General features: G+C 37.4%; 1 protein-coding gene across 1 annotated transcript in view; it reads right to left on the minus strand.

Moving 5' to 3' along the window:
• TULP4 (TUB like protein 4) overlaps positions 1–19,121 on the minus strand; it is a 143,765-nt gene that overhangs the window by 102,605 nt on the left and 22,039 nt on the right. Inside the window, 1 exon segment of the mRNA XM_057364849.1 lies at positions 14,378–16,646. Coding sequence (XP_057220832.1) covers positions 14,378–14,629 — 252 coding nt within the window. The 5' untranslated portion in view covers positions 14,630–16,646.

Here is a 19,121-nt window from a genome sequence, read left to right on the forward strand (position 1 = left end):
ACTGCACCTCTCATCATTACCTCTGAGAAATGTGGTGCAGAATGCCAGGCTGATCCCTTGGAAGACACCCACTGCTTCCAGAACAATGACGAAGTGACAGGAAATTTCAAAGAGCAACCAGAGTTATTAGCTTGCTAATAACCACCCAAAAATGAATATAAATTGGTGAGCAGCCTTCCATCAAACCATTTTGTGATTGTCGTGACTAGAGTTGTTCCAAAAATTTTCAGCTCATCAAAAATCCCCAAAACAAGCCTCTTATCTTCAACTTAGACTATTACTGGCTCACAGAAATAGAAATCTGTCTTCAATTTTATATGAAGTGTTTTCAAGCCTTCCCCTCCTTAGTTATCCTAAATGGTGAATGAAGAAAGCAGCAGACTATTTTCTTTAAGCAGAAATACAAAGATGAAGAGGAGTGAGCAAAAAGGTTTTTGAAAACTGTATTTTAAGTGAAAAGTTCAAGTACTTTCTATTTGTAAAAACAAAAAAAAAAAAAACCAGAAAATTGTCACTATAAACAGATTAGATTACAATTTTACAGAATCTAACTTGTCCAATTAAAGGCAGTGCCACCTTCACGAATATTAAAAAAATAATAATCCATCTTTCTCTATTAGGGAAAACTCCAATTTCACAAGAATAGTAGCTAAATCTGCACTGACAGAAGTTACCCATGAGTGCCACAGCACAGTATGATGGAACTGTCACTGCTAAAGAACACTTGTAAAAATAATCTGGAAAAATAACCATCATCACACATTGGACAGTGAACCTGAAAAAGTATTCTCTGCAAGAGCCTAGAAGTATAAAAAATATTTTAAAAGACATTTTACCCTCTTTTTAAGGTCCYCTGCACAGTTCACACACCTTCTGCAGGGTATTTTATGGGCCCCTACCTCATTCTGGCAATGTAAAGACTTCAAAACACAGCCTTAAGGTTGATTTAGTTAACAGTAGCAACTGTTTACTCAATGAATTTGCTCCCATGTGTATTCAAAACTCACTTCCACTGACATTCAAGATAAAAAGTTAACACTTCAAAGTTAWCACGGTAAAGAAAAAGGTAAAATATTTTTTGTTTCTTTCACAACAAAAGGAATAACTTTACTCATAAATGCAACAGTATGTTCCATTAAACATACTTAAACCTGTTTGAAATACCACGTTTAACAGATGATATAGGAGATCAAACCTACATTAACCAACAAAACCTTGATTACTGGTGAGGATCAAAAGCTCAACTTGGTTTTTTAAACTGCAGAGGTATTTGCTGTGCTGGTGAGGATACAGTAAGCTGGCTGATAAACTGCATTTCTCAAGCGATCCTGGAGTCARTTGGCAATAAGAATCTTTATTCCATCCATTTATTTATTCCATCTGACTTTCTTCAAGCTTTCACACCTACCTAAGGGARTCACATACCATGTTTCAGACTCAGATACCTGTGATTCTCAGTCTTAATAATCACTGCAGCATAAAAGTACATCACAGATTTGGATTTYGTTTTTAGAACACTTTTAAAAGTCAAGCTTAACAAGAGCATGTTAGATCTGACATCACTAATGTTAACATTAACAACACTGAACTCAATTATTAAAACTTCTCATTGACATGAACCACGTTATCCATCCTCTAGGCAAAATCCACTATACATCTAAGTTTTGAGCTTTGAAGGTAGCTATGCTGTCCTTGAGGAATTCCTCAAGATTAGTTAGATATCTATCAAAAAACCTCACTGTATTGGTGCCCACGTTCAGTGGGGTCAAACATTACTCATGATCAAACTCTGAAAATGAGTCATAAAAATTTATTTTTAACTTGGCTTGCAAAAACAGATACCCAGAAGAATATCAAGATTAAACTGACAAAGACAAATGCCAAGAAATATTGGCTACCTGTGTAAAATTATAGTATCTGAACATTTAATGAAAATTAATTGATTCATCTTCACAGTTCCAAAGACAGCAAAATTAGAACAACCATTTTTCAGAAAATGAGAAATAACATCCAGGTTATGGTGAAAAGCTATGTATAAAAAATAAAAAAWTTCTCCACAGCAACACTGAGATGTCCAACCACTAGACTTTGCTTTTCTTCGTGCCCTTCACTGCATACTTACTACTTTCCAAAACAAGTAATATAGAGCTTGTTTGTGCAACTTTCCCTCATCTACAGGCAATACACAGGCTCCAAATGGAAGAGAATGACAAGGAGTCAAAAAAAAAAAAAAAAAAAACAAAACAAAAAAAAAACCCCAAAAAAACGAAGTATGGATTCAGTTTAATTCAAAACTGAGTCACAATACGTATGCACCAACACATTCAAAGAAATGAACTGACACGGTAAATCAACTGCAGCTAATGCTGACATTTCATAACTTCTGATAGCTTAATCTTTCTCTCTGATACACAATGGCTGTCTGACAAATTGCTCAAGTTTTACAAAAGAAGTAGGACAAACCTACATGTTGCTCCTGACATCCACCATCAATCCACAAAGCGATGAGCAGGACTGATATCTAATATCTACATTTAACTAACAGCTATTAAAGTTGTTATCTCTGGTTTAGATAGATATTGTGCAGAAGATATTGTGACCACACCTGATAGCAGCCATAGGTCCAACCCCAAGGCCTGGCAGAAAGTCACATTAGAAAATCAGCAGGCAGCCTTGTATTCTCTCTGCCACCTATTCCCTCCAGGGTGTTCCTGCTTCTTGCAGCCAAACAGTCCCAAAACACCCTACACCTATACTTCAGGCTCATTACCACTTCTACCTAAATTCTGAGCTCTTTCCCTATTCTCATAAAAGCGTCTATCACTTAATGTGAAATTAATTACCATATTAGATGCCTACATCAGGTAAGTAAAAACCTCCACCTGAACAAATGATAATAAAAGTACTAATGGATACCCACAAGGTAATATTATTTTTCAACAGCACAATAATAATATTGGAAAGCTTACAATTTCTATAGTGTGAGTAGAAATAAAGCTAGCAATTCAGTTGCTACAGTACTTGCACCAATAGTTTAAAAATAAAATTTTCACAAGGTATTTCTAATACTAGTAGTATTAAAAAAAACAACCTAGGAGACTAGAGCACCTTCAGTATTAAAAGGATTTCAAATTATTGTCCTTAAGATTAGAAACTTAAAGGTCACAAAAACCTTAAAAACCAGCTGCCCACAATCATCAATTTTAAAATCTTTTAAGTCTCTGTCTTATTATTTTCGAACAAGAGATACATTTGTGATTAAGCCTTAGCCTATCTCAGTATAAAAGTCTCATGCTCGGAAATTGCATTGAAGAAATCTCAAATGAAGTGATAAAATGTCCAGTGCATAGCATACAAATTCTTTATATTGTGCTTTCCAATCTTATGGACAAGATAGAAATGTTTCAAATCTGGCAAACCTGTTCTGACTGCTATTATGATTATGCATCAAAGCTGCAGAAAGAACAATTAAAATGTGAATGAGGTATTATGAAAATATTCTATATGTAAGGGAACAAAATTACACGTATTTGCCTCAAAAGGTAGTGTAGGATCACCTGTTTTTAGAGAAGCACCTCCTTCTCCCATTTCAGGCTTTAAATGGCTCATTTTAGTTGTCAGCAGCAAGACCTTGAGGATGGAAAAATGACCTACACCTGGAATTACTGACACCCACTGCCTTGCATTAAACACAGTCATCTCCCTGGCCAGGGCAATCACAACTACATCTCACTTCTTCACTCCGAGGCAGCTGAGGAGGAAGTTGGCTGAGGGTGGACAATTTTAACACTTRCTCAGTGACCACAGAGACTACAATCCTTACCCAAAAAAACTACTTCAGGCAGGCCCTTTGATAATACATAATAACATTGTGTCAAAACCTAATTTGAAGCTGTTTATTCAACAGAATGACTTTATGGCAGCCATAAGGCATAATAACAAGGTATAATTGGTTTCATAAATAGTATGTATTAAAATGACAACATTAAAAGCTAATTTGTTAACCTCCCTGCTGAATTTGTTTCTTCTGGAGAAAGAACTTAGGGCAGGACAAATGTTGTCATTATGAACAACTCTCAATTTGAAGCAYTGCTTCAAAAGACTTCTGATATCCTTCAAACAAGAACAACATTATGTATATGCCAATAGGTATTTCTCAATAAACAAACCTTGGTTTACATTTTTATAACTTGTTTAAATATTGTTAATATTCAAGGAAGCTGGAATCTCTAATTAATAAAAGGACTACTAAATCTGAAGAAACTGTTGAGAGTATTATTCTGAAAACAGTAAGAATGCTGCAAATGCAGTGAAATTTAAATGAAAGATGTAGATGGTTTTTCATAGGAAAGCAGCAATTCCTACTCCAACATCTGTGATCAATGGTGTGTCTTGTGGGCAAAAGTAGAATTGCTAAGATAATGTACATGAGAAAACATTTATCTTGCACATAAACATAACTTATGCTAACAGCTCATTTTGTACAGTAAAGCAATCTGAGCCTGGATGAAGAACATCAAATGTTCTTCCGTTTCATGCACTTTATTCAGTACTGGTCCCATTTAGGTCATGAAGCATATGCCTAGCTGAAGATATTACCAGAACAAGAAGTGACAGGTACTCTCAAAATGCAGCCTTTCTTAGCCGCTTAGTCCTCTACATACTTTTCAGACACCTTATTTCAAGGAATTAAACATTTTGAGYATCCATTCCTTACAATAAACACAACTCCACAGCAACACCCTTTATTAATTAATCAGGCATTTGACATTCTCACTTCCGTGCAGCAGCTGGAAACACAGTTCCATCGTATGCTCCCAGAAAACTGCTCAACTGAGAAGCAAGATATCTGTATATTAYGAGACTCCAAAAATACTGCACAGGACCAAATTAGAATTGCAGGAAGGGAAACAAAGAAACAGGATTCCTTTTCCTTATGATAGCCCTAATATAAATGCCTTGTATCTGATAGAAGCTCTCTAGTATGCAATCAACACTCCTTTTACCCAAAGCAGAGCATCAAAAAGCAGTCTTAYTGTATCCAAAAAACAGTTTTCTGGGATATCTTTACATGTGCACCCATTAAAGATAAGAATCATTCCTCAAGAAAGGTCCTCATTAGGGAAGCTACAAATTTGTCCTTTTTTAGTATTTTATAATCAAATATTCAGGACTTTTTGAGTCTCCTTCCTACCCTTCCTTTTCTCTAATCACGTAATTCTCTGTTGTGTCTCTATCTGAAGAATGACCTTGATATTCCTTTTGGTGGAATTGGTTTTTCTGTGAAACTCAACCCCTCTAGATCTTCAGGTTCAAGGCTCCAGAGCTGTCTCTTCCCTGGGTGAAAGAACTCTTTTTCCCACCTTAGTCAGAAGACTGGATTTCTTCTTTAACAGGCTGAAATATTCCCTCTTTCCTAACTTCCCCAACACCTCTTGCAGGTCCTTACAYTCAGCCCCCTCTCTCCATGACACCACTCAAGACATTAACTACAGAATATCTCCACACTGCTATAACCAGCCTTCTGCTGCTGGCCATTATTCCCTGGAAGCCACATCTGTGGAACTGACTGCTGCCTTCTGCAGCCTTCATTGCGTGCCAGATCCCCCACGCGTTTGCTCAGCTTCACAAAAGTCATCACCATTCTGCAGCCGGACAACATTTGGAGACTGGCGGCACTCCAGCCACACCTGGCGCTCCTCACACGGGCAGGTGTGTGCACACACCTCTCCCAGGCAGTGCGCATCTGCTGCTGCAGGTTTCTTCACAGTTCTGCCTTGTCTTTCCCCTGATGAAACAATTACCTGCCACTGTCTCATTTTGTAAGCAGATGAGCYAGCTCAGAAATGGGGGCACTGCTATCTTGTGATGCAATTTCCTCCAAAGTCTGATSTTTCAGTGTCTACATTTAGCATTTTTTATCACTTCGTTGGAAGCWGGGCTGTAGATTCCTATAGCTTACAACAGACTTAGTTCTGCAGCTTCTTCTAAAACATTTCAAACAGCATGATTTGTGCCATCTAAACAGTTCCTTTTCTTCAGCTCAGAAACAATTTTCCTTCCCAAATGGTTCCTCTTGTGAAGTTACTCTCACATCCAACAGCTTTGACTTTCTTCTGCATTTTAATAACCACTGCCTGTGATTCTGCATGAGGATTTTGACTATGCTCTCCAACTTGACTACTTGGAAAACCATCTGGATTTCTCCCCAGGAAAAAAAACTCCTCCTCTAGCACATCCGTTTGTTCTCATTTTAACCAAACTTGAATGGATTCTCTCCATGCTTTTGTATATTTAGCACTTCCTGCCTGCCTTCCAGAGCTGGTTTGTGATGCTGCTTCACCAATTTTTGCGCAAAGGGTTTACTTACAATTACAAATAGATTTCACAGAATTGCAGATTGTTTGGGGTTGAACCTCTGGAGCTTCTGAGCTTCCTGCTCAAACAGGGACATGGATTTGCTTGCCTAAGACTGTGTTCAGATGGCTTTTGATTATTTCCAAGGATGGAGACTCCAAAAGCTCTTTGGGTTATCTAAGTCACCTGCCCTTACAGMGAAAAAAACATTTTCTGATGTTCATGGGGGATCTCCTGCAGTTAGTTTGTGCCCTTTATCTCTGTCACTGGGAGCTACTAAAAAGAGCCTGGTTCCATCTTCTTTGCACCCTCCYTGCAGGTATTTATATACATTCATAAGATCCTAGAGATCCTTCCCTTTAGGCTGAAGAGTCCCAGCTCTCTCAGCCTTTCCTCACAGGTGAGGAGCTCCAGTCCCTCAATCACCTTTGTGGCCCTTCACTGACCTCTCATAGAGGGGAAGCCTCACCCCAGAACATGACCCTCCAGGTGTGGCATCACCATGTGCAGAGGGTAAGGACCACCTCCCTCAAAGTACTGACAATGCTTCTCCTGATGCCACCAAGGACACCATCTGTCCTCTCTCCTGTAAGGGTTGCCCTGCTTGCTGATGTTCAACATTCTGATTAGGGTAAAMAAAGCTGTACTYTCCTCATTAGTAAAGTCATCTATGTAYATTTCATTTCCTTAAAATTAAAAAGGCAGCATAAGGATACTATTTCCTGGTATATTAATTTGTCAAGTAATTCTAGAACTGGAACATCACAATTCTGATGAAAACCTTAAACCAGCACTTCTTTTTGAAAATTCACAATAATTTCCCCAATTTGACTTAATTTTCATTACTTCCCATAACATTTGTATTATACAAGTGGATTACTTCCTCTTTAAAGAAGTTCCTGATGCAAAGAGAATACTGAGAACTCCCTCAGAAGTTCATGCAGGTTCACAAAYGATTGCTATTAAAGCAGAGATGCTGGTTGCCAAAGGATAAGTGCCTATAAAATTTCTTTTGTCTGTCCCACTACATTYTAAGTATATTTGACAAGCAGTTACTTGGTACTCCACATTCAATTATATTGTGAATTGTTTATAATTTGTAATGGGTATCTTATCTGTTCAGACTATCTGTAATTTGATGAATTCCTCTGGGAATTKTTTAAACCATGGCAGTGTCCTTAATGATTATTATGGCTCAGTAATGTTATCATAAAACCTAATTTTTCCACTAATTCTTCAGATATTCAATAYGTTTTGTATGCTACACAAGGCCTTCAGAATTTCATATTAAATTCTTTATTGAACGCTTTACTCAGAAAGTGCCTATATTCCAAGCTTAGGTATCAAMTGTCTAATAAGTGAGCAATCTCATCTATTTAGTACATCAATAGGCCCTCATCATTAAACTGTTGTTAAATAAAATGCATTTATTTTCCATGRACACACAAATTATCATGCTGAACAACTGCTTCTATACAGACCAATAGAGTTTCTTCATCTTAATTCAAAGACGAGGAAGAAATGCCCCTCAGGCATATCATCTTAAAATATACATGTTGCTATCTTTCAGCAGTTTTTTCAATAAAAGCTTAGGGTTAATTTTTCATAAAGGTGAGCTTGATTCCACTTCAAATTTTTTTTTTTAGTAGAATTATCTAACAACAAAACTGTAGCTACGTGTTATGGCATGGTAAAATTTAAAACTGCACCTATAACCTGCTTACAAATACAATTAATTCTGCTTAAAAGGTGACAATACTGTTTTCATGTCATACATTCCTTCTTTGCTCAGCTTTAGGGGTGATTTTCTAGATGCTTATTACCACAAACCAGAAAAACTGTAATTTAACATTTTCCCAAGCTGATGACCTAACCTTTGCAGTAAACAAAGTGCTGCATGACCTACAAGAGCAATTTCCACGTAGCACATCAATGCAGCATTACCAGCTCTCATTACTCAGCAACAATTGTGGCAATATTGGATGGTTTGCTTCAAAGCCACGACTGCATGAACAAACATTGAACAGAGAGGCTGGGATTCTGAGGCAATTGAGAAAGATGGACAGACAGACAGGGCCTTTCAGAAAAATACTTGTGAAAGGAGGAGCTGAGCGTGGCTGGAAACAAAAAAAAAAAAGGTATCACAAAAAAAAGGCAAAAGAAACAGTGAAAGTGGCGACAGTTCTTAGAGTGAACAAACTATACMGAAGATGTGCTTGGTACACAAGTTTAGGCCATACCTTGGCATTTACAAATTGATACAGGACATAGAAATGGGCAACAGCAAGACTGCTRTTTGTCATTTAAAGGAAAAGGATCAATCCCTTCCAACTTATTACTCCAGTTATTTTCTTTGACAATTCTAAGAGAAGACTATGAAAGAGACCTCTGCATGCCATGGAGCATGTTTAAACTTCATCAAAGGTTAAAAAGATTRGTAAAAGCCTGTCAAAAAGGTTTAAAATATATTTTGGCTCTTTTAATATTTGCTTTAAGAAACAAAAGCACTCAAGTACCCAGACCAAGTGCAAAGCAGACAATTCAAGAAGGTATAAAGAGCTTTACATGAAATGCCAATGTGTTTGTCCTTTGTGAAAAGTGGTAGTCAGAAAAGCCTGGCAATACGAGTCACAATAGAAATCGAACAGAGCCAGCACATTCAGGCACAGGATCTATTGTCCTACAAGTCACATCCCACTACTTCTGCCTCTTTTTGCAGCATTATTTTTCTGTAGCCGTAACAGTTTAAGGACAGAGGAARGGCACGGTTTGTAGACACATTTAGCATTGTATCAGGTAGAGGGATGTAAAAACTATACAAGCTTTCAGCAATACAAGTCCTTCTTCAGAACCTTGTACACCCAAAAGCTTGTCTGTCTTTTCCAATTACACTAGCTTGCTTTAACAAAGAGACAGTATTTCTGCCAACAAATGTCCTGTCTTCWCTGTGCAGTGGCAGAAAAACAGAAAAGAGATCTGCAGTACCACTGCAGTTTACAACAGTGTATGTCTTGTACCGCTGAGGCTTCTAAAGCCAAAAGGCATCATCATGGCATCATTCTGCCTCAAGATTTCTTATTTATTCACCAGTAACAACTGTTCCAGCTGTGTCTGAAGGCAACRTTTGATACAAGGGATCCAAAACCCTGTATCCACTGTCAAGCCTCTCTCTGCTGATTAGATTTTTCTGTCCAGGAATCATAACAAAAATCACATTTAACATTCAAATGCCAGTTACATTAAAAGCTTAAACAAACAAAAAAATTTCTCTGTATTATTTTTCTGTATTCTTAACAGTGACATTACGAACCAAGAAACACTACTGAAAGGGATTATTTGTTTGGGTTTTTAAAACTTATTACCTAAACTAGCAATAGACTTCTGGAAAAAAAACTGCTCTGCAAGATACACGCAAYTTGAAAAAGATGGGACAGAATTAAAAAAACCTTTCTTTTTTTTTTAAACAGGAAAAAACATTTTTAAGCTTCTTCCACTCTAAACCAAAACAAACCTAAGAACCGTGCAGMCTTCCATAACTAATATATTATGAAAACCAACATGCATTGAATATTTTTAAAGGACAGTGTTCCTTTGAAAAGCTGTAACTAATTCATTTGACAGGCCAGCTGAGATATGTTTACATCCCTATCTATTTCTAAAACCTGTGCTAAATGAAACAGTTTTTGCAGCTGCACATACTTGGAACACTCAAATAATGACAAATGTAAATAATTTCCTTTATATTTACAATAAAAAATATTATATATGCTCAATAACATATCCAGCATGTTACCTAATTCACTGCATCAAATTTGCATATTCTTGAAACACTTTTTAATGCTTCAATCCAGCAATTAGCCCACTGAATATTATTAAATATATCAAAAATGTCTTTTTAGTGAGCCCAGTGAAAAGAAAATGTACACCTGCGAAACATTTTAAACACTAGTAATTTAAGAAACATTAAGTGTCATAAAAATTGGTACCATCTTCATACACTAGACACAACAGAAACCATTAGAAGAAATACATACAATGGCACCATCCAACCAATTCGATTTGCAGACATCTTACAAATAATTCACAGGAAGGAAAATCCCTGTAAGACTAACTGAAGCCTCCTAAAGATAAGTTTGGGCTTTTTTTCTAATTATCTCTCACAGATTCCCCAGAAAAATCTTTCCCCAGAAAACTCAAGATGGATCAAATTMTGAAAGCAGGTGTGTCTGTGGCAGTATAAAAAAATATTCAGCCTGGCACACTTCAGAATCTAATGGTCACTCTAGATAAGACCCTGACCCTGCTGAAGTAACCAGATATTTATTGTTTATCCTGAATTTATCCCAGAAATAATAAGTCATAAGAGGAATGTGCTCAATTCCTTTAACASAGTTTCCCAGTGCAGTCAAGTTGGRTCAAAGACTTCTAAATTTCACTGTTTAATTTCTGCACAGCATTGTGCTTACCCATGCAGGGGAGGGGAAGGTATTTCAGACCAGCAAACCTCTGCCCCATGACTGCTAATTCTCACCTTGTGGTACAATKGCACATCTTCCTGACCTCTTACCTTTCTGACACACAAAAACCCTGCGAATATCAGCCTCTCTTGGTTTGCTACCCCAGAATAAATGAAATGTTTCAAAAGCCAGATTGAACCATGTGCTTCTGCACTCATTCACATCTGCTCCTTCCACCACCTACCCTCAAACAGAGACACCTCCTCCTGTCCAATGGTCAGAGATGAAACATGTTCCTCCTACATGTGCAGTGGAGTAGCTGCACAACTGCTGCACTCACATGTCCCCTTCCTTCTGCATCAAAGTTGCTTCTGCTTTTGATATGTGCCCATTTAGGTTTTATTTTTTTTCAAAATGCTGAACCTCATTTACATAAGACTCAGGATTGTAAACACAATGCCAAAGTTAAAAAAAAAAAAAAAAGATGTATCACAAAATGCAGTATTTTCACCCGTTGCCACAGAATAAAGAGGAACATGTTTATTTTAATTCCTGTGGTTCTCCTTAGTAACTAAAAAAAAAAGAGGTTGTTGCAAACTCTAACAACCAAACTTGAAGCAACTGCAGAAACACAAATGTGGATCACATACAACACTTTTAATTCTCAATTATTGTTAAACATGATGAGTCATTCAAATTCACCACTGTAATATGCATGTCAGTAATTCAGTCCTGGGAATTCCTCATTCTTGTTTGTTCTGATATGCTACCAGCATGTTATTAGAGCCAAAAAATTACACTGAAAGAAGAGCTCAGTGAATCTCTTCAGCAATCATAAAAACATTGCAAAAACACATCACAGGCATTCACCTTCTTGACTCACTTAAAAACAGGCTCACATTCTTGCAAAAAGCACCACACTGCCACATTATCTCTTCTAGATTTTCACTCTAAAACTGTAATACAATGTATTGCTCTGCCCACAGCATATTGTTAATTACACCATAAATAGAAAGCACTTAGCTKCTGTATTGTCACTCTTCCACTGTTCATTCCAGCACTTCATACTTTATAATGAAATGTACATTAATGTTGAAGTCGCATTGTATGACTGAAAAGCAATAAAATTCACTTGGCACCCTAGCTTTATCACAGAAAAAAATATAGCTATAAATCACCATTTATAAATATAGTATAAAATAGGTATAATTCACCATTTCTGGGAAAAAGACAGTACAATGTGCTTCTAGACCAATCAGTGAATCAAACAGGCTCTCAAGAGTTTTAAGGCAATCACAATCCTACRGGCCATTCTGTACAACAAACATGGCTCTATAATCAGACACACATACCAGGATGTGCTTGCAAAATCAGCACTTTCCATTATGAACAGTGGTACACAGTAGAGACAAGGTTGTTGTTCACTTGCTTTTTAACAGGAGAATGGGAAAACAAAACATTTACCTCCTCTTATGCAAATACTAGCAATATGCACTGCTGCTCAATATTTTGTTTCAAGATTCTGTCRGCAGATTTAGAAGAAAAGGTGTTTTCCAAAGGCAAAATCTCACTGCCCATTCAACTATGTATCTTTAACGKTCCTATCCAAAGCAGTGGGATTCTCCTATAAAAGGATTAAATTCAGTAAGCCTGGTGAAGGGCATTGTGTAACACATCACCTTGTAAGAACAAACTTTTACTTACAATGATGGTCAAAAAACCATGACAGCAAGAAAATCTGACAGCAGCCACAGACTCATCAGAGAAAGCTAGTTTCACTAAAGCCAATTCTCTCTTCCTTCAGTAGTATCACATCATATCAGTTGTRTTTTACATAGACATAAATTGGCAGTGTCTACTCTGGTCATCCACACAGCTCCTACTATCAGGAAGATTACTTACTTTTTATTAATTACAAGCTTGACTGAAACAACAAGAAGAAGAAGACTCCAACAGAACATTTTCATTACAGTCTCCCTCTCATGTCAGTCACTGTTACTGTAAAGGATGCACAAACAGCACAGCTAAATCTGCACAGCAACKATGCAGTGACCCAGAAAGATAATCTAATGGCCAACTGAATAMATAAAGCAAAACTAGCCAAACCCAAAGGGCAGCATGCACATGAGCATCTTCTCCACTTAACTGGGCACTTATTGAAACSTAGTCTTGTATTTCCAAATTCTGCAATACGGCTTCACATCCCCACAAACAGCATTTCCTATATTGTTCTCAAAACATGTATTACACAAAAGAAAAACAAGTGCCCAGGTTCACAGAAAAGTTAGATAACAAAATATGGAGAAAAAATAAGTGATTATTGCATCATACACTTAAAAAATAAAACACAATTTGTAATTGAAAATTAAACCAACAACTAGCTGTCACTCAAACTACAGTGCTGGATTCAAACATCATTCTTCCCTTTGGGAAAACACAGCTCTAATTTTTTTGAATGAACCTGATAAAAACCTGTATACCAATCTCTCTCTCATCTATACATATGGAAGTCTGTATGATTTACCATACACCCACACACCTTACACACAAAGCATGTGGAAGYAATTATTTCAGACTAAGTATTTATTGGATGCTCCCATCATTCCTTAAAAAAAGGATTGTTATCAACATTGTACAAGAACCAAAAACTACCTATTTCTGAATCTTTGGTGCAGCTTGTGCCAAAAGGGCAACATATATTAGAGGTCCACCCAAAAAGTAACACAAAAGACTAGAAAAACACATTGTATCTTTGGTTATCATTTTAGTACATAAAACATTCATTCCACCCACCAACCTAATGGCAAATCTTTGATTTGGATAGATTCTTTTCAAAGAGCACATCCTAATTAAAAAGCAGAAACCAAGTCCTTGCCATCGCCCAGGACACTCTGTATGCTATTCAGTACCACCTGCACTTTCCRTGAAGCATCATAAGAGATGGGTGCCAGGTAGATAATAAAGCACACCTGAGATATCAGTTTATGCCAACACATTTTTGCCTTTTGGAAAACACGAATGGAAAAGGTTTTGTATCATTGTRCTGAGGACAATTTATAGCATTTTACTGCAGGGCATCTCAGAGAGATGCTGAGAAGTCACACTTGGCCTTTWTTGTAACAAAATTAGAAGTTCTTCCAGATACGACAACTATCTCCTGTCACAGGCAGTTCCAGTTTGCAGCTTCTAAAAATCTGGCAGACTTCACCCAAGCTTTTCTCCCATTCCCCTGCCTTTCCATTAGTCTTCCAGACTTTAACACTGTAAAAGCAGTCAATTATTACAACTTTTAACTCTCATTAACATCCATCTATTGCATTTGCCTGGAAACTGGCAGGCTCTGGGGAATGAAGGAGAAAACAGGCCTAAAAAAAACCACAGAACTTCCCACCATCAGCCTTATAAGCYTGAATTTACCAGAAAAACTCCAATTGACCCAAATCAACTTGATTAGTCTTGAGCTTCCTTCACCACTCTGTCAAATTTCAAGCAGATATACTTTAAAAAAATAAGAGAAAATACAGTTATTAATCTCTTTAAAGTGTAACACACATTTTGCTTACCTCACTGTTGTGGCCCCTCAAATTGAAGTTGATTCTCTGAGGGGTGTTGCGGTCCCTCCTGCAATGGCTGGAAGTAAAAGTGACGCCTACAACTCCTCTGCCATTGCCTGTCGCCAACCAGCCTTCCTCATAGTACCGCCTCCTGCACACTGGTTTCTCCTTCTCACTTTTGGGGACTCTCCCTTTCCAGGAGAGGCAGAGGATGTTGGAATCGCTGCAAAGAACAGGCCCATGTTCCACTGCTGCATACATGCTTTTTAAATATTTTATTTTTTGACATAAGAAAGTAATATGTCTAGTGCACAAAATTTAAATTAATTTTTTTTTTATTGATAAGACTGACCTGGGATAGATCATTGAAAGGGAGGAGGATGGGGTCAGTGTTTATAAATATCCACCAAATGCATAGTGAAAAATTCCTCTATAAAAGATGATGGCAGTTGGCTAAGAAAAAGTAACACTTAAAAAAAAAATTCAGGTTCATTTTTTTTTGAGTCTGTAGAGTGGGGGTGCACTTATCCTTTGGAGAAACAGCTACTTCRTAAGAGGCGCTCAAGAAATGGTTAAGTCATCTTTTTGCTCAACTTGATATAATCTTTATACAGCCTGAGATTCCAGTTTAGCGAAATGCAATTCCAGAGACAAAGAGTTGCAAATATGTAGGTTTCAAGTAACTTAAGGCTTTTTAAATTTCCTCCAGTCAGATTTTCTTCAAAAGTTCAGTTGCAGAAATTTAAACACACGCAAATACATATATATGTATATATATGACATTCCTCTTTTCCAAGCTGCCCTCTGGCATATCTTTTCCATCTGATGTATTTCTGCTGCTAAAGCTGAAAGAGATTGCATAAAGGGAAAAAAAGGCACACAAACCGTGTGAAACAACAGACCCGAACTCGTGCAGGCACTGGTGTGCCAGGCCAGTTGGGAAATCCCTCTTGGTACTGAACCGCTCGTTGGACTCAAAAGTTTTTGCAATCCAAAGCCAATCCAATTTTCATTGCAGCACTTTTTTTCCACCAGAGACCCAACACAGCCTGAACTGTTTATCACGCTATCTTGCCTGCTTTCCCACTTTTTGCTGCCACACACGAATGAAAAAGAACCCCCTCTTCATTTATAGCAGAATCAAAAATTCTCTAAAGCTTTTAGCTTTCAAAGTAGATAAGTTTGCCTCAGGTGAACCATGAAGTTCTCTCTCCTGTGAAACAGGCTAAAATGTCAAGCTGTTTTTCCTTTACTTTTCCCTTTTTTTTCTGCTACAAGGAATCACAGGCTTTTCATTCTACCATAAAAAACAAATGCCAGAATTAAAGCACATCAAGTAAGCACTCTTTCAAAATCTTCTAAAATTCAAGGAAGGAAGAAATAGAATCATCTAAAAAAGAAAGAGAAGCAGCATTAAAAATCTGACTTCCTGGGTTCACTATTTCTCTAGATATTTTCCTTGCTTGTTTGATCGGATCTTTCCTTCTTGATGCTTGTCTACAGCACAGATTCATAGTTCCAGACACAACATTTGCAGCTGTACAAGAAGGAAACATATGAAGTATTCCAATCGTTTTATTTGAATAACATTTATGAGCTCAATTATTYAGTATTTATACCACACTAAGTGAAAAGAGGAAAAAGGAGAGGGAAAAAGAATATGCAAGTTTGATGACCTGGTTAACTCAAGAAGGATGGCGAGGTTTGTTCAGTTCAATGCCCAGACTTGTCCCATAGTTCCTCAACTTATTTACTTCCAGTCATCATCACTCAGCAGAAGGTCACGATTTATTAGTCCATCCACAATCTACTGAGCCCAAAGCAAAAARTGCCGAAGACCATACATTATTCCTCTGCTAGAACAAAATCAGTTTCCTCTGGCCTCTTGATTCTTCTGTTTCCCTCACAGCTATCGATTTAGATCGTGGAGGTATTTATTAGGCTATTTCTGCGCAGAGAGTGTTTTTTCTTTCTCTTCTTGCAAACTTTTTTTACCTGTGAAGACCATGTGGAAAGTTGAACATTACTGGCAGGTGTCTTTCCATGGATTACTGGTTCCAGTGCTGCGAAGGTGCTCCATCTGGTTCTCAAATTAATTTTCATCAATTGCAAAGCTCTCAGGAATATGCTGCARCAAGTCCATGTGATGACAAAAACATGTGCGTTTTCATGTACATGCAGTGCACACACCAATCTGCATCTGCCTTCTCAGTTTAGGTGTGGTAATCCTCTAAGATGTCCACAACTCAAAACTTGAAATCCCTGGATTCTTCCAACTCTGCAAGACAAAGCACACACAAACACAAAAGGAAAACATTGAACAAAGTAAGTCACAACTTACAGATACAAGTACTACTGTTACAGTAATCAAAGCATTGTGATTAACTATTTTATACTGGACTCGTATAAAGTAGTTTATGGGAGTCCATAAACTTTTTCTGTATTATRTATAAACATTCTTCAGACATACACACATTTGATATATTTGTATCTGATACACACACAAAGACGAACTTCAAATTTTTCTTTCTCACTTTCAAAATTCCCAAAACTTTTCACACTGGAGCTGGATACCTAATGAAATGTATCCGGGAGGGATACATCACAGGGGGAGGAAAAAAAAAAAAAGGCCAGCTTTCTCCTGGTCACAGTCTCTGGGGCAAACTCTTCAAGATTTCACAATGGGGCAAACTTTTCAAGATTTTACAACTTTGGAGTGAGAATATGGAAGAGAGATGTCAGTGATACAGCAGGCACGGGGTTAGACCCTGAGGCACACAAACAGAATCACAAAATGGCCAAGTTGAAAGGGAGCTCTGGACATTATGTGTGCCCATCACTGTGCTCAAGCAATATCACCCAGAGTCAGTTGTCCCAGACTGTACCCAAGTGGCTTCTGAGTATCTCCAAGGATGATAACCCTATGAATTCTCTGGGCACTCTGGCAACCTGTGCCAGTGTCCAGTCATCCTCACTGTAAAGTGTTTCCTGATGTTCAAAGGGAACCATCCATGTTTCAGTTCTGCTTGTTGCCTCTGGTTCTGTCACTGGACACCACCATTAAGAGCCTGTCTCTCTCATTTAATTCCCTTCCATCAAGTGTACACATCAAAAATACCTCCTTGAGCTTTTTCTTCTCCAGGCTGAAGAGTCTCAGCTCTCAGATTTTCCTCATAGAAAAGATGCTCCAAACCATGAAAGTACAGCACTGAACTTATCTGTCTCAAAGAGACTGGGAAGATTTCTCCAGGGCTTAAACTACGGCTTTAAAGAGATCTAAGGTACTTCAAAATTAAAGCTTAAAAGTCTGAATCAATACAGATGAATTTAAAAACTATTCAAATCCTGCTTAAATCTCCATTTGAAAAAAGGAAGAAGAATTCCCCAAAGTCAGTTTTATACAGAAGAGTGTAAATAAAGCACAAGAGACCAAGCAAAAGGCTATCCAGGATATTCCCGAAGTTGTATCCGAAGTGCACACATATCTGTACCGTTACTGCTAAAGAGAGTTCATTTAAATTCAGAGCTGCATTCATAACACTCATCAGAGCTGTAAAAAGGGTCTTGTCTTTATTACATAAAGCACTATACTAACCTCATGTTTCYTGTAATTAATCACTCATTTCATTCTAGCATAGACAACAGCAAGATTTTTTTTTAAAAAGAAAAGAGATAAGAAAACAAATAGGTATAGGTATAAAGGCAAAGCTGTAAAGTAGTTTGCAATACTACACAATTGGCTGACTTATCAGAAACACTGTCCAAGAGATTTGGTGAGTCACTGCCAGACCTCTTCATCACTAMAATTCACCGATGTTTTAAAAATAATGGCTGTTAATAATTTCTTTTTCATCATAGCAAGATGACAATATGAGAAATGTCACCTTTCCAAATTTCTGGTGCTTCTCCATTGCAGTGCAAAGAAAGTTCATACAAAGGAAAACACAGAAAAACTTCAGAGTACAAGGGTTTGTAAATGCACTGTGTCTATCCCATGAACTTGATCCTCTGAAAGGCCAGTGCCATTCTTTCCATACCTACTGTAATCTTCCTAACAGATATCTGCATTCAAGAGTTGACATTTTATATTAGTAGCATGTGTATTATGATGCAAGCCTTTACTAATCCTGCAAAAAAACAAACAAAAAAAACCAGTTTACTGAGAAAACAGTCTCTGAAATATCAGAGCAGAATGAGGTGAGCACTAAACAGAATTGYTTGAACTGTACAAGGACTGCAAGTTTACAAGTGGATTTTAAAATACAGATATAGGTGCAGTGGTTTTGCATAAAATCTGTGCACAATTTGTCTCCATATTCACTGCATATAAGATTAACAAGCTTGACAAAAGGACTCATCTGCATTTTGGTCAATGACCTTCTCTCACCATTTACCATCACTTTYAAGATTAGACAGACTAAAGGCTTCKCCTCTTAAAAATATCCTAACTGGAATGATGGCAGAAGGGGAGTGTCTAAATTACTGATTTTCTAGAGGAAAGACTAGCACCTGCATGACAGAAAATTTYTTAAAATGAGCTTATAAACAGTAGYTCTCCTATTGTAGGGTCAATATTTAACTCATCATTTTTATCATCTAACTGTTTCCATTAACTTATATAAAGTGTGTTAAGCCACAGCTGGACAACCAGAAAAATATTTGTTTGTTCTCATGCATCTTTCATTGAGGTGTCTCTTTTGTTGACAGAAGGAAGTCATGCACAGCCAAATGTACCAACAGTGCAGCAAGCTCT

This window comes from Malurus melanocephalus, unplaced genomic scaffold (assembly GCF_030028575.1).
Source record: "Malurus melanocephalus ecotype Western Australia unplaced genomic scaffold, MMel_1.1 scaffold_43, whole genome shotgun sequence".
NCBI classification, from domain to species: Eukaryota; Metazoa; Chordata; class Aves; order Passeriformes; family Maluridae; genus Malurus; species Malurus melanocephalus.